Here is a 25,493-nt window from a genome sequence, read left to right on the forward strand (position 1 = left end):
GATTACAGCCGTACGTTTTGGCTTTTTGCAACTAATAAATGTAAATTACCATATTTGGAACGCGAAGGAGTGACGTAGGGAGGCCGTAAAGCATACTCCTCTTTGTGGTCTATTTTACCCCTAATTTACTAAATGAACATCATGCTGTATTGTAGAAGACTTGAAACTAGCGATTTAGACCGTAGAGTTATGTTCGCAATGTTTACTGAGGTTATCATCATTATCATATATTATTAAGTGAGAAGTAGGATCATTGTCTCATAGTCTTTAATACAATTGCACTTATTTTTGCAACCAGAGAAGTTGCGCCCTGCTGGCTAGTAGAGAGAAAGCAAGTTTTAAGTCACTTCTGCATTTGCTTCGCTGGACAGAGCAGAGAGGTTGCACATGAACACATGAAACCAAATGATCCCTTGGGGAAGAAATAACCTATTTATTTCAACAGTTGGATTTTTTTATAATACCTTTAATGTATTGTATGTTTTCTATATGTATGTACCAAAAAAATGCATGCTGTATTTAAATGGCTTGCAATAGAAACATTTAACAAGACCTGAAAAGCAACATAACAGCATAACAGTTTTCATTTTCAAATTGGAAAACGGTTGCTTCAATCGTGATCATTCAACCCAAAATGACTCACCTTTTGTTACAGATGTTGCTATTTTTGAGTGTGACACCGAGGTTTTCTCCTGCTATGTTTTCCTCTATGGGTACTTCAAAGACACGTTCATTCAACAGTTACGAATGGGAGTTGCACTCATGATTGTGGACAATGCAATGCAATCCGTATCAAGAAGGATAAATACACGCTCACAGCAGAAAAGGCTTGTTGTTATTATTTAACATGCCTTTGTGCTTCTCCCTACAGTCATCCCGTGAACACATCTCCAGGGCTGTATTAGAGCAATTCCTCTCTTTTGCGAAGTATCTGGACGGTCTGACACACGGCGCACCGCTGCTAAAGCAACTGTGTGACCACATCCTGTTCAACGCTGCCATCTGGATCCACACCCCTGCTAAGGTGAGCTCCTGCAGGTAATGCCCATCCATAAAGGCACAGGTGACTTGCAAATGAGCTGAAGTGGATGTATATCAGGAGCTTTTAACCACAGAAGGCCCTTCTTCGCGTCATCATTGCTTCTGTCAAGACGAGAAATGAAACACAAGCCTGTTTCACACTGGTGTCAGATTCCACATGGCACCACGAGTAGAGGTAAAATATGATTGCAGATGGATATTTTCCCGAAATGGCAACTCTTATTAATGAGCCAAATGCAAAACTATGTTGACTCTGTTGAGTTATTATGAGAATATTATGCAGTTTCACCCCATGATCATTTGTATTTTGGGCTCAACAGACATTGACCAAACCTTTGCCAAGTGTCTGAAATGTGAGACATTACATGCTTGCCGAGTTCATCACTTGCTTCCATTCTGCTGTCCTTAACCAAGCCGAGTATGTTTTAAATGTTCCAGGCTTGTCGTCCCCCTCCTCCCCACACACTCTTTTTAAAAAAAAATAATAACTCATGAAAAAATGGGATGAGGTATATCAAAGGAGCTAAGGTTTGTGTGGCAAATACATTTGCCTCAGGAAGGCTGCTTATGGGCCAAGCCATGAATAAATAAAAGGAGGAAATAAATACAAAGTGTCTGGAGGCCTGCCTGCGACAGTCCTCCAAAATAGAGCATAAAGAGAGAGAGGGAGAAGAAATGAGAGAAAGACTGAGGTAATGAAGTGGGTTAGAACACTTTTAGCTGGAGCGGCACACAGGACTACACCGGTTCTCTCCCTTAGGACATGCCACAAAGTCCCAGTTCCTCTGTCTCCATCCTAAAGCTGCACGGGGTAAAGAGAGCCAGCTGTGTGAATGATGGCAGCATGCAATATGCATATATTACATGGCTTTACTGACCTTGACCTAATAGAAAAATAAGATTTTGCGAGTGCATTTTACTTTCCCGTTCTTATGGAAATGAAATTACCAACAGTGTTTGACGTCAGTAGCCTCAAACCATTTCACATAAGGCTCATACTGTAACCACGCAGCCGCCTTTTATCATGACTCACATTTTACTCGTCAATATCCTACAATTTATGACATATGGGAAAAGGCCCTCATTATTTCTAGCTAGAACGGCTGTGATGGAATTAAGGATTATTGTCAGGTCTGTAGCTAATTACAGAGGACATGCTAATCATCACTGAACAAAGTGGAGCTGTGCGATCATGAAATTAAGTGCTATACGGCCAGTGGCCATCCCTACCGTACACCTGCAAGGATAATAGGCTCAGCTGGTGCAATCCATTACAGTAAAATGTCTCCGTTAGTCTAAAAGGTTTAAGGTTCAGGGGATTAATTACCCTGTGCATTTAATAACATGAATACCTATATATGTGTGTTCCCACTCCAGGTACAGCTCTCTCTGTACACCTACCTTTCCGCTGAGTTCATTGGCACGGCAACCATCTACAACACGATCCGTCGCGTGGGCACAGTGCTTCAGCTAATGCATACGCTAAAGTACTACCACTGGGCCATCAACCCCGCAGACAGCAGTGGCATCACGCCGAAGGGTCTCGGTAAGCATACTTATTATTTTAATTGTTCTTTTCAGCAGACCAAATTTATTTGCTTATTTCTCGCTGCGTGATTTGATTTTGGTTGTTTTTTTATATACACTGTGTATTCCATCCGTCTCATGCAAGTCAGGTGTTTTTGGAAGGGAAACCACTGGGAGTAAACCAATCACAATCATTGTGTGCAGTCAAAACCCTGATATGGCTTCCTGAAATAGCAGCAGCTCCCCCACATTTCAAATGACTCATCTCCACATGGAAGCGCTTGCCTGTCAGCTGTTAGGACCGTGGCCATCACTGCAGATGACAGTGAGGCAGACACGCCACATCAATACTGTCATTCCATGAGGGTGCTCGGTGTGGGTGTCAGGCCTCTGAAACCTGGGCCAGTAGCATAACTGGCATCCTCTCTCTAGGAAACAACCATACTTCACAGAGCAGGCTGGAAGGCTGGAAGTGAAAGTGTCCTTGAACTGTCATTTCCTTTTTGCGTTCCATTATTCTTTTCTCAAACTGTCTGTCGCAGTATAGGGGTTGTTTTACAATGGTACGGAGAGCTCAGTTTATGCCGCACCAATGCCTAATGAAATCTTTTCCCCGATGGTTAATATCTATGATTGTGGGATTGCCTTCACAGGGCCCTCGACATGCAGCTAACAGCTTGAGCAGCGCAAACAACGGCAATAGCCCTAACGGGGCTAACTTGTGCTGGGACGGAGTTATGAGCTTTAACCGCTGTATCAGTAGCGGTTAAAAATGGTGGTAATCAGCCAGCCAGTGGGTCACGCTCACAGGGAATCTCATGTACTAAGCAATCACACACGGCTAAACCAGCTTGCACTTGACAACTCTATGTAATTCTTCTAATACAGTCATTAGGAGTTTTCTTTTTACCCGTCGACATTGTTAGCATCACTAATAATTATCTTCTATCTCAAATGAACATCCCTATTTTTGAACTATAAGATGAAAACAAATTCTCCCCAGTATTTTCAGTTGGCTGAATGTAGCAGCATTTTAGCCTATTTTTATGCCCCAGCAAAGCACTTGGCCTACATTCTTTATCTGCACGAGCTGGGAGTGATCCTAATTGATTTCCTACTAATAGTGGTAGGGACTTTGAGACTGAGGTTGGCTGGGATAATATGGGCACATGCATCTCTAAGTTGGGTCAATCCAACCAATCCTCTCATTTTTACAGATTTTAATTTGTTCCTTCTCCCATCCACCTCCACAGTGCAGTGTTTCTTATCCCTTCTTATGCTGTGCGAGGACATTTAACACAACCTGATGAAAGCCCAACCTATCCGGAGCTCTTGTTCTCGGACAATGAGCTATATTTAGCTCGGACATCAGCAGAACTGTTCGCTTGACTTTATTTCTATCACGTCTACTACGTCGGACACTCTTGGCAGAGCTTCCACCACTGTTGAATGATCGATTTTGATGTCGGAATCACTTGTTTGGGAAATCTGTTTCTGTGTAGCCTCAGGCACTGTCATATTTACGTTGTTCTTTTTTTAGGAGCATCACAAAACACAGTCATATTATTCTGATTTGTCAGGGAGAGTCAGAGATGTCAACAGCGGTTGACGGGGTTAATGAAACCGGATGTGCTATTGTGGTTTTACCGTGATTCTTGCATTTTGTTCTTGCTGTAGAGGAGAGTCGCACAGTAATAATGAGTGCAAGTGTTGATATAATGTCTGCTGTTGTGCTGTGTGGGCCGGCCTACCACCTGCAAGGATAGATGTAGCTGTCTGGGTTGGGGGCCAAGTGAACGCAGGATCCACAATGGATCGTGACAACTTTAAGAGGGTTACAAAAATAAGTGGAGAAGCAAATGCAAAAAACAGAACTCTGTCTTCTGTGGTTATGGGATATCATGCTTATAGATCATGTTTTTTATTGTTAAGACGTACATATTGTAAAAAAAGGTAAGAATAACTGTTCAACTAAACGGTGAACACAAAGACCGGTTTTCCAAGGCTGTGATGAAGAGACTTGATGGAATACACACCAATAGACTTCTTTTCATAGTTATTTGATTACAAATGCACATATTGGACTCCATATTTTACTACCTATACCAATTCTTATCCTTCATTCATGGAGCTTTCTAGTTACCTGATGTTGCGCTCTAAAAAACAATTGTATATTTAGTGCTGACTGTTGTTGAAGTCTTTGAAAATTATCCACAGCAGTGATCCATTTTTCAATATATTCATATTTTTACTGGCCGTCACAGTCTCCAGAGTGGGGTCTGGTTCTACATATCTGCACATGATTTGCCAGGACAGTTTTTTCCTCACTGTTCTTCTAAACTGAGAAATGACCAAACAAAGAGGGAGAGAGTCAAGCAGATAATGAAGTGTTCAATTATGGGGACACAGAGAACACATTTAAAATGGAGCTCCTCCAGCGATTCACTCGGTTTCTGCAAATGCCTCCTCTTTTCTTTTTTCCCCGGGTCTTAATAAAGAGTGCTATCAAATTAAAGCCATGTATCATCCAGTTATACCCATAATCACTGCAGGCACTCGCAGAAAGATGCCCATTGCTCAACTTCTTTCAGTCTGTGACATGTGCCCACAAGCCAACACATAATCTGTCTCAATCTCTATCACTCTGCCTTTGTCTTTGTCTCGGCCCTGCCTCTGTTTTTACTAAATAATGAATAATGAGATAATGTGCAGCAAAGCTGTTGGCCAGTCGCCATGTTCAATTCAAGCTGGTTCTGTCTTGTACCAATTACAAGAGAGATCAACTGTGACAGACATGTAGGTGCTCCAGATTAATAATCTCATCATGGTTTGCGGGGGGGGGGGTTTGTGTGTGCGTGTGTTCATTGTGATTAATTAATCTCATGTAAAACACAAATGACTGATTACAGGTAACAAGAACGGTTAGGCACATTCTTACTCTTCTCTCAGCACTGACTTGCTTCAGATTTACACATCTACACATAAGAAATCCACACAGATCGATACAAAATGAGAGGTAATTGAGGAAAAATAAATTCACTAGATCCCGTGTTTTCTATATTGTTTTTGTCGCTCCTGCGTTTATAACTTCGGGAACTTTTTTTTGCAAGGATAATTTTTTTGAGTTACTTTTTTTTCATCCGTGAAAACAGGTGGGAAAGTTTTAATTTCTCCATGCACTCTAAATATCATGTGTGTGTATATATATATTTTAAACAGGCAAAGCATTTGTTAGTTACAACTCAGGGAGTATCCTAGAAACCAATTATTGAGGCTGTGAATAAACATACTTACGTTAGAGTATTTTATCAGCCACTTATGTATTAAAATTATGATTTATATTGAATTGTTTGCAAAAGTATTCTATGCGTGTGCATCACTTTATTATCAGTATAAGCCAGAAAAAAGATTCCTACATTAATCACATGGACATACATTGTTTGTTTTTTTATAAACTATCTCTCCTTGTGCCCTTGGGACGCAGGAAGTTAAGCAATATGTGAATGAGAAACAAGAGCTGTGCAGGGCTGCTGAGCATAATTGGTTGTGAATAACTTGGATGCAGTGGTTGCGGTAATAATGTTCTTATCACCCCTTCCATGTCGGGCTCTGTCCCCGCACTGGCTCTTCCTCTCTCCCTCTATTAATCAATGTCGGCATGCAGTGGCACTCGCCATCCTCCTGCAACCTCAGGGAGCCTCATCATTGATTACATTGACTGGTTGTTGGAAGAGCAGGATGGTCAGGTGTCTGCTGCCATTGTATCTGTCATCATACCACTGTCCCCATTTCAAATGAACATGTGTCCAGCCAAGGTGGAGGTTGGAGTTTATCCAGGCTTAGAGGAGAGGGGGAGACATTGGGCAAGGTGGCCAATTTCCCCTGAAAGGTTGTATCTGGCCCAGTTACTGCCATTTAATACCTCTGCAAATGTAAAAGATTGTGTCAGTGTGTTTCTACCTGGCTGGCTGCACAGGATGAATAAGCAATGAATGATTATATGCCAGGTTTTTACAGCCAAAAGGGAGCCTTTGTGGTACAGTGAGAGTGCTGCTAATCTCAAGGGGATTCATGTTCATATTGTTATAAGTGGTAATATATGCCATATCCTGTATTTTCTGATGTGTGTGTGTGTGTGTGACTGAATAGCTCAGTGTTGTATTAATCTCTCTGTTTTGCTGCAGCCCATTAGTGTGCATATTCAGTGTACGTGCAAAATCTTTTTGGTTAAAAACAAAGTAACTCGGCATATTGAATATAGGATCTAAACGTGTCAAAATGAATCCATGTGCCAACCAAATCAATGCCGCGGCGGTAGCACTGTGATACGACAGTTAATCAATGCTTTCTGTCATATTCTGTCATGCTTCTATATTTGCTCGGCAAACCTACACCTGCTGACAGTGTTCGGCCCGTCAGATGTTGAATGAGGTTCATGACAGAGATTGATTGCGACCTTAAGTTGGCAGAGGCATTCTGGGTAGTTTTAATGAGTTGTTGTCCAGTGTGATGGGCAGGTGTGACTATAGTGACCTTGGGCTGGCTGCCCGAGCACTACGTTGGGACCAAGGCTACCTGGGACTCTGGAATACACTTTGGATGCAGCATAACATGATGACTAAATCACTCAGAATGACCTCTCCTTCATGCTATTTATATAAAATTATAATTTACTAATTGTTGATGTGCAAAGTCATATGCGTTTACAAAGTGGAACATTGGCTCCTTGTGCCACACTGCCTGTCAAGGTTGTTAGTGAAACCTGGGAAAACCTTTGATACGCAAATCCAAGGCGAATCCAGTAAGTGACTACAAAGCTGGTGATGGAGCAAAGAAAGCAAAGATGGAGCAAAGAAAACTGAAGATGTCATTCAAGTGTCACTTTTTTCGGAAGCTCAAAGGACGAGAACACGAGACGTCAATGAGATAAATATTTTAAGGCTAGGTTACCAATCCAAAAAACACTGCAAAGGAACTTAAGATCTTGTAAAGAAAACCAAAAATAAAAGTAAAAACATAAAAAAAAAAATATATAGACAAGACTGGATACAAGACAACTGGAAGATATCTTGTTGTCTTATTTTCACCGTTTTATGACTTCTCTCTCTTTTTAAACTACAGATGGTCCACGGCCGACCCAGAAAGAAATTATTTCTCTGCGGGCATTCATGCTTCTCTTCCTCAAGCAACTCATCCTGAAGGTATTTCCCACCTGTCTTCATGCCTCGCAGCCCCTCACACGGCTCGATTTTGAGCTGCACAGAGAAAATGTGGAGATTGTCAACCATCCGTGTGTTATCCTTTTAAAACGTTCTGCCGGTCTGCTCCTCAATAAATTCTGTTTCCTAAAAAACTATGAGGAAGTGAACCAGTTGTGCTGAAACAATTCAGTGTTTTTTTCTTTTTACTACTTAATTAGCTACAAATAGCAAATATGTTGAGTCATTTCTCAAACCTTCTTTTTAACTGTACTCCACAAGTATAAGAAATACTGTGATGCGTCTGTGATATTGGCAGATATACTCTGCCTTTTGTAATGCACTTACACCATTTAATCTTTCATCTGTTTTTGTATTTTCAGGACCGAGGTGTGAAGGAAGATGAGCTGCAGAGTATCTTGAACTATTTGTTAACAATGCATGAGGTACATGAGTCCATACCTGCTGCAGATGAATTCCTTCAGCGTGTTAGTGGGCCACTTTTCTCTCTCCCTGTGCACAAAGTACGAGGTTACATTTCAGCCTCAGCATTGCTCGCTTTCAAATTCATTTTTGACAGCATTTTAGCTCCCCAGCCAGATGAAGAATTTCAGTCAGAAAATCATTTTTAATTGTGCAACGGTGAGCTACTGCTAATATACAGTTGTAAGGTCAGGATCAGGAGCGCAGGTGCATTCTACAATTACAGGTGATACATATCCCATGCATATACATTATGTCTTTGCTGCAGCTGCAGTTACGAGGTCAGCACCACGAACAACCAATTTTATTGTCTTTCTTCACCCGCACACTTTTTTTTATTTTTTCTGTCTCTCATTGTGTCCGCAGGATGAGAATCTGCATGATGTGTTGCAGCTGGTGGTTGCCCTCATGTCTGAGCATCCAGCCTCCATGATCCCTGCTTTTGACCAGAGAAATGGAATACGGTAAGCCCCTTAAGGGAAGACACAATCCCTTCGCTGCTCAGGCTCAATATGAAGAGGTGATTTCACAAAGTATACTTCAGCACCTAACACTTGTGCGTTGCCTTGTGCATGAATAATTTATTCACTGAGAGAAAAAAACAAACTCTGCATGCATGGAAATGTAACAATATTAACATGTTGAGATTACAATATGACATGGATGATCAAACTAACCGGGTGTGATCCTCTCAAGCATAAAAGCACGCAATGCAGCACTTCTTGTGAGGGATCCATCGTGGAAAGGCTGATCCTTTTTATAGGACGTGCCTTTAACGTTAATGTAAATTCACTCAGAAGGAAAGTGGTTGTCAGCTAACCAGTGGAGGGCCTTTTTTAACAGTGCTATATTTTATTCTGTCAAGCCAGTGTGCGGTTGCTAGCTTTCACGGTTTGTGTCTATTCCAGGGTAATCTACAAGCTCATGGCCTCTAAGAGTGAAAGCATTCGGGTACAATCCCTCAAAGTCCTTGGGTACTTCCTCAAGCATTTGGGTCACAAGTAAGTAACCAATTTCAAAAGCTGTGTAGTAGATTGTAATTACACTCAGTGTTTTTATAAGGAATAGTCCAAGGATTAGCACATTATCATGTTTTTAGGAAATGGGTGTCTGAAACATGTTCAAGGCTGTGTATCAACTCTTGCGTTGTGTAAAAACGTGAAGAGGCAAATGGGTTCGAAATGGAAAAATCACAAGATTTACATCTAGAGAGAGGATTCTGCTGTTACCGCCACGCTTTTGAAAAGGTGGACAAATGGAAAAAGCCCCCAAACTATTTGGATTGGTTGCCAGATTTGCGTCGAGATCTGAAACCATTGCTTCCCATAAGAGAATGTTGGAAGAGGTTTAAATTGGTGTGCCACAAAGTGAAATAAATAATAAACTACGTTTACGGATGTGTCAGCATATCTTCTGTGTGCTGCACATTGGAGAGCAGAGAGTGCGTCTACGGGTGGAGCGCCTGTGGGATTCAAAATGTGGGCTGCAGGGATGGACGGGGAAAGATATGTGCTCACAATAGTAGGGCACCAGGTGTTCCTGGTGCTTGCTGAATGGAGAAAAGGGAAGGCATTGGCCCGTACCAACAACCCCACCCCCCCAACCACCACCACTAGCGAAAAGGCCCATATCCTCAAGGGACATGAGGGCTTCATGAAAGCCTGCCTTCAGCCCTCACTTTAATAGCTTTTTTTTTTTAAACCATCCTGGTCCCTTTGAGCTCTAGTGCAATTAAAACAGAATGAAACCTGTTTCTTCTGTGCATTGTTGATGCTTTTTACTTGTGGTAATTGCATTTCTCGTTTTACTTTCATAAGTGCAGTGACGTCAGATATTGTTAGTTCCGTGTGGGCTGATGAGTCAAATAGTTAGTGTGATGTGATGGATAGATTGTAAGAGTTTAGTCTTTTTTTCTGGGACCATGCTCCACAAAACAAGCAGAATAAACACCGGAGAAAAGCCAGAATAAATGACATAAGCTTGGCAGAAACTATTCAACCATCTAATCATCTTAAAGATAAAATATAAATACTTAATTTCAAGTGTATTGTTTTTAGAACCAAATATGCTTCCCGCAGAATGATTACATCATCCTTCTGACGGTAGTGTGATGACACAGAGAGGGACCTTTTCTAAATTTAAACTTATGAAAGCATTTACAACCAGGCCCATCCTCCCACTGTACCGCTATCGTTGAGCATAATTGTGAGTTCCACCTCAGCTTGCTTTGCATCATCAGTCTGCCCTTTTCTCCCAAATTTCCATATTTATGCCATTGAGCGAGAATGCTACTCTTCTCCTGAGGGAACTTCTTGCCAGCCTCTGCCATGAAGAAAATAAACCAAAAAATTGGCAACTTATTAAGAAAGTCCCAACTCGTCTTGAGGCAGCAGCAGCAGCTTTGACAAAGCATTGTGACAGCGGACCTTATGCTGTTTGCAGAAGTAGTTTGTTGCTTCTGAACCTCTTCACATGTGATATGCCTCTCTTGTATCTTGGAGCCATTCTTAGTGACAGGCCAACTTCATTATCCTACATACCTCCAACGAAATTCCCCCTAATTTATGACAGCAAGCAGTTTCTGACACTTGTCTCCAGAGCCCGGCTCCCTGTGGGTGAGAATAGGGAAGCAAGCTGCTGGCCCTTACTGATCCTTTCAGTGGCTTAGGGAGCTCTAAACAAGCCACTTTACCATTGTGTCTGTGTGTGTCTGTGTGTGTGCCTATGTTTGTGTGTATGTCTGTGTGTGTGTTTATCCATCCACAGGAGAAAGGTGGAGATCATGCACACACACAGCCTCTTTACTCTACTGGGAGAGCGGCTCATGCTGCACACCAACACTGTGACCGTTACGACCTACAACACTCTTTATGAGGTAACAAAACGTGTTCCTCTCAAATGTTCCAACACTACTTCACAATTGGTCTCTGTGTACAGACTGTGTGACTGAATGTCTTCTCACCCCACACTAGATTCTGACAGAGCAGGTCTGCACACAGGTAGTTCACAAACCCCATCCTGAGCCCGACGCCACTGTCAAGATTCAAAACCCAAGTAAGCCTGTCATGTGCCTCGTTGAGTTGTATTCTTTACTCGTACTCAGTAATCAGTCAAATTCTGTATGTGTGTATTCATTTGTATGCGTTTGGTTGCATGTGATCCCAGTGATTCTCAAGGTGGTAGCCAGCTTGTTGAAGAGCTCCGCCCCCAGCCCAGAGCTGATGGAAGTTCGCCGGCTCTTCCTGTCAGATATGATCAAACTGTTCAGCAACAGCCGCGAGAACAGACGGTGAGCAGAACTTAAACCGCCTTTTACTCACCCACTCCATCAGATATCTTGCTGATTACTGTATCAAATTGAAAAGAAAAAAATGGCACTTCACTTCCCCCCTCCTTGTACCATGTTTAAGAGGCTCAAGTAGCTACACTCATATTGGTGCTAAATCATCCTTAGACATGCACATGTTGTTCAACAGATGTTTCTGTGACAGTTTTTGACAGTTGCTCATTGCTGTTTACTTTCTTTTTCACTCCCACCACCCAATCTCTCCTTTTAATACACGCTTCAAGACATTGCAATTAAATTATAAGTCTTTGGAAACCACCGACCTAAATCAACATAATTAGCCTTAAATGAATAAGCAGAAAGTGCTTCTTCCAGTTAAACTGTTGAATTGAAAAAAGAAAATACTTAATTGGTTTTCACTCGCCAAATGATCAAAACAATCTGTTATAATGTGAATGACAAGATTCCAAATGGCACTGGAAAGATTTTGAGGAGAAGCAGAAAAAATAATTGGCCTAAGTGCTTTTTAAGTTTAAGTACAATGTTGGAAATTATTCCCCTTTTTCACCAACATCTAGTGTGAATGTTAAACTTGTTAAAAGATAAGAGGATCAGAGTTTACTTGGATTACTGAAATGTCTACTCTCTGGCTTCCATAATGCATATTTTATGTGTTGATTGTGCGATGATGTGCGTTTTTGCAGTTGTCTGCTTCAGTGCTCGGTGTGGCAGGACTGGATGTTTTCTCTTTGCTACATCAACCCTAAAAACTCTGAGGAGCAGAAGATCACTGAAATGGTGTATAACATCTTTCGTATTCTGCTCTACCATGCCATTAAATATGAGTGGGGAGGATGGCGAGTGTGGGTGGACACACTCTCTATAGCTCACTCTAAGGTGAGTACTGTACTGTACAACCAAATGGAAACACTGACCTCTGCTGTTGATGGAGACATTGGTATCTATTTGGTCTCATCTTAACTGTTAAGCGTCTCCTGAAATGAGCATCACAGTCATTTCAATTATAATTATCTGGCTGACACCGTCTACAATGTTGTCCTTTTTGTAGGTGACATATGAGGCACATAAAGAGTACTTGGCTAAGCTGTATGAAGAGTACCAGCGCCAGGAAGAGGAGAATATTAAGAAAGGGAAGAAGGGTTTTGTCAGCACCATCTCTGGTCTATCCTCTCAGACCTCTGGCATCAATGGTGGAAGTGAGATTGGAGAAATGGACGATAACTCCCAGACACCTGGGAGTAAAAAGGACTATGAGAGTGCAGACTCACACAACCTGCTGGCTGAAGGAAAGGGCCCTGAAGAGGCACTCAGAGGAACGGAGGATACGGTAGATGGGGTCCGGGTCGAAGTTCATGACCTTCTGGTGGACATCAAGGCTGAAAAGGTGGAGGCTACCGAGGTTAAGATAGAGGATTTGGACTTGTCCTCTGAAACTCTGGGAGTATCTGAGAACGGAGCACTGGTGGAGGTGGATTCTCTGTTGAATAATGTGTATTGTGCTGCCGTGGAAAAGCTCAACAGTAACGTCAACAGTGTGTTGTTGCCAAAGTGCAGCATTGATGATCAAAATGCACCCCCTCTCATTACTCTAGATGACTACAAGGACAGCATCCCTAACAGCAACAATTTCCTGTTTGGCCAGGTGGCAGGCAGCATGGAAGACAAACCACTCTCTGATTTCAGTACAGCTCAGCCTCTGGTACTGCCTAGCCCAGAGCCTCCAGTCCACACCAGTGCCAGTGATGAACTGGGCCTTCTTGCTCACATGGCAGGCAGCTCTGAGCTTGGCTCCTTACCCAGTATTCTGGAGCAGGAGGAGTTTGAACTACAGGGAGCCTTGGAGGGCATCAGCTCTGTAGCAGGTAGCAAAGCTGAGGCCTCCAAGTCACGGCCAGATGTCACCGGGGGTACAGCTGCAGCAGCATCCGAAGGGCACCACTCATCTGTCAAGACCAGCGGTGCAGCGGACGCAACAAGCAACATGTCTGACACCGAGAGATCGGATGACGGCAAAGACAAGGAGATGAACAAGATTCAGACGACAGCCACCACACAGGTTGGTTTGAAGTTAAATGACCATTTATTTATGTACTTTTATGTACTTTTAGACTTCCACGTTAAAGAAATGGTCGAGGTTCACTGACTTCACCAGGTTGAAAATAACATGAAAAACGTTGCCAGAAGGAAATGTAACAGCAGACTATGATGAATACTCAAACAGAGCAGCGCCACAGCCAAAGGGTGGAGACCAGAGTAGGGAGACATTTACCATTGACAGAATGTGTCGGCCTTTTGTGAACAACTTTTTACTAGCAGACCCAGAGGGACCCTTTTCCTTTGCCAAATAGGATTGTACTAGGGAAATAATGGCCTGGTGCACATCAGGCAACATCCCTCTGAGATTCGGGGAAAGTGTGCTGCTGGAATAGTCGGATGAGCCAACAGGAGGGCAGAAATAGACAAAGCATTATTCTGCAACCATCGCCTGGGATTTGTTCCTTGTTCCCCTCCTCTCGTATGAGCTGCGCTCTTTCTCAGAGGTCAGGCTCTTTTGCCAAGACTGGGTCACTGATGGAGTGCCAGTGGGAGTCAGGGTTTATTTTTAAACCTTACACTGGTGTTGCGTAATTACTCATGTTCCATTCATCAGCCCTGCTTTTTTTTTTTGCAGCACCTTGCTGACTCATTCAACTTCAATTTAGAGGTTGCATTAAGCTTGTTTTATTTTTCCTCACCCGCGGGCAGGAAGCGGTTATTTGAAGACTCAATTCTGGCAATTCATCATTCAAAGTGAATAGTATGACTGTAGCAATAAATCTCATTATGGGTGCTCTATCGATTTTTGACAGATGAATAGGATTAGCAAATGTTGATTGAATGTGCGATGCCAAATGAATTTGGTTGCTATATTTTACTGATGTATTGCTCTGCCGTCAGAGTCTCCATGGCCACCTAGCTACTCAAATGGAGAGGGACATACGCGTGGACTTGGGCTTCAGGGGGACACCCATGACAGAGGAACAGAGACGGCAGTTCAGCCCCGGGCCGCGCACCACCATGTTCCGTATCCCGGAGTTCAAATGGTCTGCCATGCACCAGAGACTGCTCACTGACCTGCTGTTTGCACTGGAGAGCGACGTCCACGTCTGGAGTAGGTGTGTAAAGAGTTTTTTATGAGAGGGAGTGTGAGCACGGTGCATAATTATGGAGACAACAGATCAGAACTAAGATAGCGAACTAGCCATATGACTTTTATCATGTGACAAAAGCTTTTACCCATAATAATACAGTTTTTCCCTCTCCATCCCCTGCAGCCACTCCACCAAAACTGTCATGGACTTTGTCAATAGTAATGAGAACATCATTTTTGTCCACAACACCATCCATCTGATCTCACAAATGGTAGACAACATTATCATTGCTTGTGGAGGGATCCTGCCGCTTCTCTCAGCGGCCACCTCTCCCACTGTAAGTGTGCCTCACTGACTTCACTGTGGGGAGATAGTGCCATCTAGTGGTAGTTTATTATAACCCTTTGGTCTATGGCCATCTGTGATGTAAAATAATATATTATATGTTGTTTTTTTTGACTCAAAGTAATATTCTTCACATTAATTGAAGCAGATTGTATTTAACTTCCCTGTGTGTTATTAAGCTTTTATTTGACTGATTCACTGTAATTATCACATTTAATTGGTAGTCTTTAACTCAAATGGATTTTAATCATCTTATTTTGTTTACTTTGTAAATGTAATCTCTACAGCATCATAGTTATTATTTATGCTATTTTATTCTCTCTCTCCTAATTACTTTATTCACAACCCTATTTTAAAATTCATTAGGTAGATCTAAAAAATAAATCCCTGTGGAATGGTGAAGATTGCACCATTCTTAAATGATTTCCTTTGAAAATCTTTCTGTGTTTTAACACAAATGAAATAAGCTCAAACACAAGTGTAAAAGATTATTTGATAACATATAAGGTCGGATAGAGTTGGATAGTCAGCTCTCCAGGAATTCTACCAATTTTGAACATAATCTCAGAGATGAGACGCCACTCACCCTCATGTAATAACAAAGGCTGTTTGCTGCTGCCCTCCTACTGACCCACCACTGAAAGTCTCTGTCCTAAATTCAGCAGCACCCACCCCTGTGTTAATACCTGACATATTCCATATTGCATATGTCTGAAAAAAAAAAACACCTCAGTGCTTTGGCAGAGAATTATATTGCATTTGTTGTATGTGACAGTTGTCTTCTTCCTTGTTGCTTGTGCAAGACGGAGGTGGAGAACATCGAGGCCACGCAGGGCATGTCCTCTGAGACCGCCATCACTTTCTTGTCCCGTCTCATGGTTATGGTGGACGTGTTGGTGTTCTCGAGCTCCCTCAACTTCAGCGAGATTGAGGCCGAGAAGAACATGTCCTCCGGTGGCCTGATGCGTCAGTGCCTCAGACTTGGTAAGGTCATGATTGTGCGTTTGCTGCCGTAGACGTGAACATCAGTCGGTGCAGTGAAACGGGAACACAATTACAATATCCTTATGCGAGGGTGCATCTTTTGTCAGTCACACTGGAAAATTGATGAGCTGGAAAATACCATGACAGTATTCTCTTCACACACTAATAATTCCGCTAATCTCTGAAAATCCTCTGTTTGATCGGCGAAGCTAATTCCTTTTCTAATTGTGTACTAAATTGAGAAATGCGCAGGGTTTTGCTGCAGTTTCCACCAGAAATGACTGGCTCATCAATTTGGGATTCATAACATGCATAGAGAATCATTTGCAGTGCAATCGGGTACTCTTTGCAAATGGTAGCCTTTTGTGTCTGTCATTGGTGTGTCTCACAAGACTCACAAGGTCCTCTCTGCCCTTGTGGGTGTTTGAATGTGTCGGTGTACATAATAAAAATTTGATAAATTCCGTCTGAATGCAAACTAGATAACTCCTTTATTAGAATTAGTCCATTGAGTTAGAATTACTTCATGCATGAATCCTATCATGGAAAGTTGTGTGTTTTGTGTCCGTCATTGTCTCGGGGTGCGTGAGAGTGTTTTTGTGTGTCTGTTTACGCCTGTGGGTTTGTATGCGCGTGAGTCTGCGTTTGCTGGATTGTTGACTCCAAGTTGTGCTCTGGGTGATGAGAAATAGCCCTCAGACTTCAGTGTCCTTGTTGCAAACGTACCATTTCTCATCACTGGGTTCAGTGTGAAATCAGTCTGGCTGCTGATTTCAGTCCCTCTGCGCCGACAGCCTGGAACAAATAGTCATCAGAGATAACTGATTAATTTTAAAGAGGTCATGCATGTTATCAACATTTAATTTCCATTTGAGAGCCTATTCATGAGTGTGTGTGTGTGTGTGTGTGTGTGTGTGTGTGTGTGTGTGTGTGTGTGTGTGTGTGTGTGTGTGCAGTGTGTTGTGTGGCTGTTAGGAACTGTCTTGAGTGCAGGCAGAGACACAGAGACAGAGGGAATAAGTCTTCTATTCTTAACAACAACAAAACTCAGGAATTCCTGCAAAATGCTGTGACTTCCAACAAGGTAGGCTGTGTGGCCCCAAAAGTGCCTTTCATACAATACACACAACCCCATGCTTAATAATGTGAGGAAGAAAATATTGCACTGTTATGTTTTTTGATTGGTTAATTGATTCTCAAAATTTTAAATGAATGGTTTACATGCAAAGATTCATTGCAGACCGTGGTTCATTTTGTGTACCCTGACTGCTAGAGCTTCAGTTTTTTTTTTACTTCAATGCATCATTGTCAACTGAAGATATGACGTTGCGTGACTTTATTTATCCATAGTTTGTGTACTATTGCAGGTTTCCCAAAATTCGATTTCAACAATCCCAATATTGCAATTTTTACAAATGCTGGCCAATGTTATCGGTTCCAAATGAAACAGTTTTCTACCATCTTAAATCATGTGAAAAGAAAAGTAAAGCAAAAACTAGTCAGATTGAGGTTTGACTGGACAGAGTAGCATGTCATATTGTGTTATGCTGCTTTAGAGAGCCATGGAGACTGTCCCTAGTAACCTGTCTTCCTTTAAGGACCCTGATCGCCTTTTGCAGGATGTGGACATCAATCGACTGCGCGCTGTGGTCTTTCGTGATGTGGTGAGTGCTAATGTGTGTCTACGTGCAGGGCGTATTCATGCGCGACATGCATGTGTTTGTCACAAAGACTTGGCTGCAGGTCGAGAGGATGAAAGTAGCATTTATTTATTTTTGGCAGACAAACGGCTATGCAATGTGATACCCTTGAATCAACAGGTTACACACTAAAAGGTGTCCTTGGCGAACAAACTGCTGTCTGTTGAACACAAGCCCACACAATTTGAGTGGATATTTATCAAAGCAAGCGTTAGAAATGTGTAAGAGAGTAATGTCAGTACTTTGAATGTGTTGTCAGGCACCATGCAAGATGCATGAGCTGTGAGTGAACCATTTCAGACAGCGGCGGTGGATTGTGTGAAATGAGATCTTCTGAATTGAGAGGGGCATAACCGTGTTGTGATCCCCTCCTCCCACCCCTCACAGGATGACAGTAAGCAAGCCCAGTTCCTGGCTTTAGCTGTGGTGTACTTCATCTCTGTCCTCATGGTCTCCAAGTACCGCGACATCCTGGAGCCACAACGGGAAACTTCCAGGATAAGCCAATCGGGCCGCAGCATGCGTCAGGAGGTCAACTCCCCGACCAGCACAGGTGTTGACAGCTGTGCCCTACCTTTCTTACATCCCTTCTTCCTGCTCACTAATCTTGGTTTAAGGTTGACTGTGTCTGATAAAAATGAATATTAGGTGCCTTTGGTCCTTTCTGATGCCCCGCTGCTAGCTTGAGCTAAAAGCTCATCTAGTAAAATAGCAGGGATACCCTGCCTACACTCCACTGGCTCAGCTATGATTTATTCATGAGCTTTGCTAATTGCATCGCGCAGAATTAAATCTGGAAGCAAATGGAGACTGGCGCTGGAGATGGAAGTTATGAACTTGATTAGAGATCATCGTTCTCTCAGAAATGAAAGGTAGTGTTTGCCTCAAGTCATAAATCATACATTACGCCACATGAAAGGGAATCAGTGGTTGCCTGCAAAGACTTAACGCAACGTCTGCTGCAGTGCCAACTTGTTATTATGAGATGCACGAGTGAGCATACTTCATCAACTTCCATTTAGACAAAAGGTAAAGTGAATGAAAGGAACAAGAGGTAGAGCAGATTGGCCAAAGGAAATATGAGGGCGTAATTTCAAGAGCTTGGAGCACACAGAAAATAAAGAAAGGGAAGATGAGCAAGGAGAAGTTAGGAGATGGGAAAGAAGCAGCATGCTGGCAAACTACTGTGGGTTTTTGGGGCAGTGGAGCCAGGCTTGCTATTTTCAGCCCCATCTGTCAGTGCCCATTAGGCAAGCAATCCACCAGAGGAGAATGGGATCATAGAGGTTGCTGGGAGGAGAGAGGCACACTGCCGCCTTCATAAATTTCACCAGAAATTGGGGGAATTTTCCAGACGGCATGTGGCAGGCGATTGTCTGATGGACCAGGAAGCCAGATGACTTGCTGGCTAAATCAGGCCCCGCTGACCTCGTTAGGAGGGCACGTGATGAATATTAATGTGGCCTGGCCTTGCATCTACAGTAGGTAACTACTGGGTTGGAGTGCACTTTAGAGTGGAAGTGCACCTCTGCAGGTTTCTGAGGATAAAAAAAAATGTATGGTCAGATTTACAAAAAAAATAGTTGGTTGACCCGTGGCATCGCAAATAAATAGAAAGGTAGAGCATATTACGTACCATAAGAGAGCGGCTAGCTGACTCCTCTCTCGCTGTTTTAAAGCAGTTCAATAGATGGCCTTCCAAGACTTTAGACTGGAGTCGGCTGAAGAAAATGATTTGTATATGTTTTATTAGTATAGAAGAAGAGTGACAGAGGGACACTCTCACCAGAGGACCATAGCTTCTAGATAAAGGCACACACTTGGCTCTTTTGAGACATACTACATTTACTCTTTGACCAGGAATGTAAAGCTAGCTCCGGACTGCCGACTTGGTCAATGCTATTGGTCATTTATTCAGTTTTAAATTCTAATTTCTTACTTCTCTTGACATATTATGTTGGTTGTAAGCATAGATAGACTTACTATAAACACATGTGTGATAGGTTGATCAATATAGTGCAGGGATCAAAAGAAAGTATAAGTTTTGACTATTTAAATCACTGAACTGGCTTGTCTAATTAATATGAGTATTGTACATGTATTGTTTTGTGGCTGACACTAGCCTACCACTCCCTGTTTTGCATGTACTGCAGAAACACCAATAGCATTTGACAGCAGTAAGGATCATCCCGTGCCATCAGACCTCCACATGGAAAGCTCCCTTCCCCACACAGACTCCGGTATCGGAGAGGAGCAGCTGGCCAGCATCCTCAACGGGTCTGATCTGGACCACACCACGGGTCTGCTCATATCTACGCTGTCCTCAGAGGTGAAGAAGTCGCAGGAGAGTCTGGCTGAATCACCCAGCGTGCAGGTGCTGAAACCAGCCTCCTCCATCATCAGCATTAGCCAGCCAAACAAGGGCATCAATGTGAGGGAGATACTGAAGAGCCTGGTGGCTGCTCCAGTGGAGGGCTTGGAGGCTGGGCTGGAGGCCGTGTCCTACCCAGACCCTGCTGCCAACACCCAGGCCCAGGCCATGCTGCCCATGCAGTTTCACTCCTTTGACAGGTGAGGAAGTGTCATTGGTGGTTCAGAAAAATAACTGTTGTTGGTTTTTTTTGTAAAAGAAGTGTACCAAATTCACTAAAAATCCTATACATTTATACTTTTAGGGGACGTCCCTAAACCTCTTTGAGGCTCGATTTATAATAACTCTAATCATTTTTAATGAGTCAATCCCCTTCTTAATAGGCAAATACATCGACCAAACACAGACACACTAGGATTGCATCCCTGAGGCGCCAGACAACCTCCACCAAGTATAATAAAACTCAGAATAAACACATTATCATCACAGTTAACCATTTTTAAACTCTGACTGTCTATGTCTTTACAGTATGATAATTTTCACTTACAAATTCATCGAAAGGTACCTTGATTTCTAAAAGAATTCACATTATCTGTGCTTAAGAATCATGCCTTTAAAACGCAATCTTCAGTAATACATGTAACTCGATGTTGACAAAAAAATATAAACTATACTATTACTGGAGAGTAAAGTATGCGGTGCATGATTTGTAGTTCCAGTACGAAGTAAAAACTTGCTAAAACCCCAGTGTGGTCCTTGAACTGAATTTGGCCAGAGGCAAAAGGAAATCTAGATGATCTAAAACAAGACGACAATGAATTATCTCAAACGTTTGTCATTATCTGAGATTTAATTTAACATAAACATTTCATGCCATAAAAGATATTTGTGTGTGTGTGTGTTTGTGTGTGTGTGTAAGTGCTATCGCTCAACTGCTGATGTTTATTTTAGTTCACCAGTTTACTACTAATGGTTTTTAAGTAGCAACCAACGTATTATTCATTTCAGGCCATTTGTATCGTACTCATCTCCAACGGTAAGGAATTCCTGTTTGAAAAGGTCTCTGGAGCGCTGAGGCGCTGCTGCGGTTTATTTACGTTCCTGGATTAGATAAAACCACACGGTAATCCATATGGATTTGGGAGTTTACAAACCTGCTCCTGAAGGGATTTCAAAATCCATGCGTCTAATCCCTATCTCCTATGGTTGATAAGGTTCTGAAAATCATAATTCTAGCACAAACAAAATCTCCTCCTGTCCTGTGGACACCACTGGTTTGGTGGGGTGTTTGTGTCTGTCTGTGTAATCACTGCTGGACTCTAGAGCAATGGCAGAGGAAACACAGTCAAAGGAACAATAGGGGCCTCCCTTCTTTTGAATGCATGCTGCTGCTGCTGAGCTGGGCTGAGGTGAGTCTGATATATGGGGGAGAAGATGGAGGAGTGTGTGTGTGTGTGTGTGTGTGTGTAAAGGACAGCTGAGAGGGTGGGGGTCTCCAGGGTGTTGATGACAGATTAAACAGAAGCGGCCTCGCGCCACACTATGGCCAGGCCTGTCGCCCTCACTGCTCACACCCGTAATGGGAACTGGCAGCCTGAAATGAGTCGCCACAGCAAAGTGTATTATTTTTGAAATGCTTTCACACAAACCCTCCTGACCACATATACAACTTTGTCTCGTGCTTTTCATGTCGCTCCCCCCCCCCCCCGCCGCCCCCTCTAGCCTCTATTTGCTGTGTCTAATTGTTTGCCACCTGCCAGCAAAATGAGCTGCCAGACACGGACAGGCCTTTCATTTGTCTGTCAGGGCGACAATAGATTGGGAGTGACAACATCAAAAAGTAAAAAGGAGGAGGAAAAAATGGCTTAAAGTGGAGCGCACAGGAGCAGTCGTCGCAGAGTCCCCTCCAGTAGAGACTTCCATAGAGGAGGTTTGAATTGCTGAACATCCAGATGTCCATTAGACCAGATGGGAATACAGCACAGGAATACTTCCTCCCTCTCCTTCACCAGAAGTCTCCATATGAGCTCCGTTATTTGTTCTTACATATTTCATTTTCCCCATGTTGCAGAGCCAGGATCATTTGTTTTAATTGAATTTGTGTGTGGAATGTACAGTGAGGACATTTCGTCTGTGTGCTTTCCTGTATTCCTGAATAAAGCACCCTTAGATTAGATTCCATCTGTTAGATTTATAGAGGCAACATTTCTTTGGTTATACTTTACACAGCAGTCATATCCCACAGCCGCAGACCTCATCAATATTAATTCCAAGATTAATCCTTTCTTTATTCTCCGCAACTCAATTAAGACAATTCTATTAATAAAATATGCGCTAGATAATCTATACATGATTCATGAGTACTCTGCTAATTAATTATTCATTAAAAGAGACCCATGTTTTATCTGAGTCCTGGAGATCAAATGTAACGTCCCGGTTATGCCAAAGAACAGACAGGCCTCTGCTGGAAGATGCACACAAGGGATGCGTTTGGGAAGCAAGATTAATTTCACGCCAACTTCCGGCAATCAAAACAAAACACGCTCCTCGTGTTCTGATATGTGTCGATGACATTCCACAAAGGAGAGCAGCACAGAGATCTACTAAATAAATTATTCCTGTCATCAGTGTTCTTCAAAGCACAGCTGCATCGCTGGAGATAGAATTCCAGTTGGCTTTTAAGTTGTTCTCGCTCTCTCTTAACTAACGGTAGATTTTCATCTGCTAAAAAAATGAAAAATATATTGTATTATATTTTTCGGTTGCTGGGATGTTTCGATGGGTGTCATTGAAACAACAGTGTGATTTAATGTGTAGTATAATCTACGATTTTTGCATATTTGAGAGAGATATTACAGAGCTATTTAATTTGTTACATAGAACATCATAACTTTGAGCATTTTGAGAAAGCGCTTGAACAGGATGCACGATACATTATGAAGTTTAATTTGTTTACCATGGAGTCCAGCACAGTTCATCCAGGATTTACAGTGTAATTGCAACATGAAATGATAAAAGTCTGTGTTGTTTTGTTGAGGAAGGATTTCTGGGGATTTTCTTCAGATGACAGCAGTCTTAACTCGTGACAGAGCAGAGGCCTGGCCTGTGTCACCCAGAGTAACTGCCGGAGATTGAACAAGACATTATCTGGCACCCTCACAAACCCTAAGGCCAACTGCAGACCTGATAAGGACAAGCTCTCCTTCTCCTTCCTGTCAGGGAGCTCTTGCAGGGCCAGGTTCACTGCATCATCTTTAATCCATAGCCAATCAGATTGCGTGTGAGCGGAGGTCTGGTGGACCAGTGGTGTGTGTGTGTGTGTGTGTTTCCTGAGAGGTCACAAGTGTAACTTTCATCTCGAGGCGCCACACTGTGTTTTTGTTGCCATGTTTATTTCACGAGATCTGCCTCTTTCTCTTTTAGCACCATGTGATGTTGTGTATAGTCGCTTTCACAAATAAATGGAAAACCAGTGCTCATTAATAACTTACTATATATAATGTTTTTTTTTCCCATAGTCTCTGCTTCTAAGATGATTTTTCAGGCTGGCTTTGTTAGGAAGTCTTGTAGCTTCAGATGATGTATGCTGTCTGCTCAATGTTTTATATAGTATATATATATATATATATATTATAAAACCAAACAAATGTAAAGTCTGAATAAACCATGATTATAAGTCCAGAAGTTTATATCAATCTATTCCTACATTATTATTCATTTTACAGTGTTTGTATCAAGTTATGTGCCGACAATGTGTCTACTTGTGTATTTGGAAATGGAAATACTTATGCAAGTTTGTATATATGTGAGATGAGGTACACACATTCACATTCACATCTGCATGCATGTTCTTTTTCTACTTGACTCAATGTGCCTAATCGTTCATCATGGTTTATTCTGACTTTTCAGTTTCTTGGTGCCCTCTTACATATTTACTATCAAAGTGTCTGTTTCCTTACAAAAGTCTTCTCTCGAAAATTTGCCAAATGTAAGCCATAATCCGCAATAGGTGCTTTCTGTCAAATCCAGATGCTGCTCTACTGTACATCTGTACAGAGCAAATGCCAAATAGAAAGGTCTTGAGTCTCATGCTCAATGAGGTGTAGTTCTGTCAGTACGAACACAAGCGGTAGCTATGTAGCTATGCAAATTTGTGTCCGTAACTGCCAAAATGCTCCTGGAGAGCTTCTTATTAGGGCAGAGGATGTTTTCAACTCTTCTGGGCAGAGCAGAGGGCCGAGCAGATGTGAGGGAAAGTGTAGGAGCTGGCTGGCTGGCCTCTTGCCCTCTGTTTTTTTTTTTTTTTTTTACTTCAGACTCCTGCGTGCTTGTGTGTGTCTGTGTTTGCATTGCATGCGTTACACTGACGGATGGAGTTACAGGTCAGGATGTTTACCTTTTCCAATGTCCTGACTCGAGTCTGTCTGGGCATTCTCATGCTGGCAGGGCCCGAGAGACGATGACGATGGCTACTCCCTGTTTCTCTTCTAAAATATGAATTTATTTTGGGGGGGTTTTCCAGTTGAAAGTCAAGGAAATCATGGATTTTCTTTCTGTTTCAGATGTTGGATTTACTGAGAATCAGTTTCATTATGACAACTTTTTGTCTGACCTCCGTATGGCTGCCGAATTAGATTTTAACCCCTGGTCCCCTTGCCAGTTTGCAGACTCCCAATTATTAAGCTCATAATATAAAGGTGGTATCCACCCACAATTTTGCAGGTCACTGTAGCACTCTGGAGCTGTTTGGGATTCAGAGTCTTGCTCAAGGGCACTTTGTTAGGAAAAAATACTGATACACACGAAACCCACAATCTTTTCCTCCTTACTGTGCCACTCAACTGCCTCTTTTCAATCCATTTAGCATTTGTTGTTTTATCTGTAATGCAGTCCAAAAATCTGAATTTCTGTTCATAAAATTCAAACTGTTCAGTTTAACGCGTGTGTGTGTGTGTGTGTGTGTGTGTGTGTGTGTGTGTGTGTGTGTGTGTGTGTGTGTGTGTGTGTGTGTGTGTGTGTGTGTGTGTGTGTGTGTGTGTGTGTGTATGTTTCCTGTAGGAGTGTGGTGGTGCCTGTGAAGAAAACGTCCCCTGGCAGCCTCACAGTTAACACAGTGGGAAGCGGCAGCAGCACCTCCTCTGGGCTGACAGCTGGCAGCACCCCCAACATCTTTGCTGCTGCCTCCGCGACCCCCAGAAGCATGATCAACACCACGGGTAGGTCAAGCACAAGGTCACTGAAATGTGTTTGTTGTCAAATTCCCGACTTCTGCCCGACTAATGTCGTTCATTTTAAATGAAACTATTTTGAAGCATGTCGAGTAATTACTGTTCGTTTTCAAGACCTTGCTTTGTCTGACGCCAGTCCGAGAATAGAAACAAAGCACTTTCCAGCTACTGGATCATA

General features: G+C 42.5%; 1 protein-coding gene across 14 annotated transcripts in view; it reads left to right on the forward strand.

Moving 5' to 3' along the window:
* nbeab (neurobeachin b) overlaps positions 1-25,493 on the forward strand; it is a 185,803-nt gene that overhangs the window by 63,442 nt on the left and 96,868 nt on the right. For 13 of the 14 annotated variants that reach the window (XR_011077907.1, XR_011077908.1, XR_011077914.1 and 10 more), the window contains exons 12-30: positions 872-1,024; positions 2,419-2,587; positions 7,690-7,769; positions 8,150-8,212; positions 8,616-8,713; positions 9,158-9,250; positions 11,016-11,124; positions 11,222-11,303; positions 11,415-11,538; positions 12,240-12,432; positions 12,605-13,612; positions 14,494-14,711; positions 14,871-15,024; positions 15,836-16,016; positions 16,973-17,100; positions 17,615-17,680; positions 18,104-18,269; positions 19,870-20,287; positions 25,146-25,303. Coding sequence is in view for 6 of the 14 variants with exons in the window: in XM_068584573.1 (XP_068440674.1) it covers positions 872-1,024; positions 2,419-2,587; positions 7,690-7,769; positions 8,150-8,212; positions 8,616-8,713; positions 9,158-9,250; positions 11,016-11,124; positions 11,222-11,303; positions 11,415-11,538; positions 12,240-12,432; positions 12,605-13,612; positions 14,494-14,711; positions 14,871-15,024; positions 15,836-16,016; positions 16,973-17,100; positions 17,615-17,680; positions 18,104-18,269; positions 19,870-20,287; positions 25,146-25,303 (3,661 nt within the window). In the remaining 8 variants the exon portion in view is untranslated. The remainder of the gene's footprint in view (positions 1-871; positions 1,025-2,418; positions 2,588-7,689; positions 7,770-8,149; positions 8,213-8,615; positions 8,714-9,157; positions 9,251-11,015; positions 11,125-11,221; positions 11,304-11,414; positions 11,539-12,239; positions 12,433-12,604; positions 13,613-14,493; positions 14,712-14,870; positions 15,025-15,835; positions 16,017-16,972; positions 17,101-17,614; positions 17,681-18,103; positions 18,270-19,869; positions 20,288-25,145; positions 25,304-25,493) is intronic. The other variant, XR_011077909.1, reaches the window with a different exon arrangement.

Source organism: Clinocottus analis, unplaced genomic scaffold (genome assembly GCF_023055335.1).
Source record: "Clinocottus analis isolate CAN_PGR_092001 unplaced genomic scaffold, fCliAna1.0.p SCAF_2, whole genome shotgun sequence".
Classification (NCBI taxonomy): Eukaryota; Metazoa; Chordata; class Actinopteri; order Perciformes; family Cottidae; genus Clinocottus; species Clinocottus analis.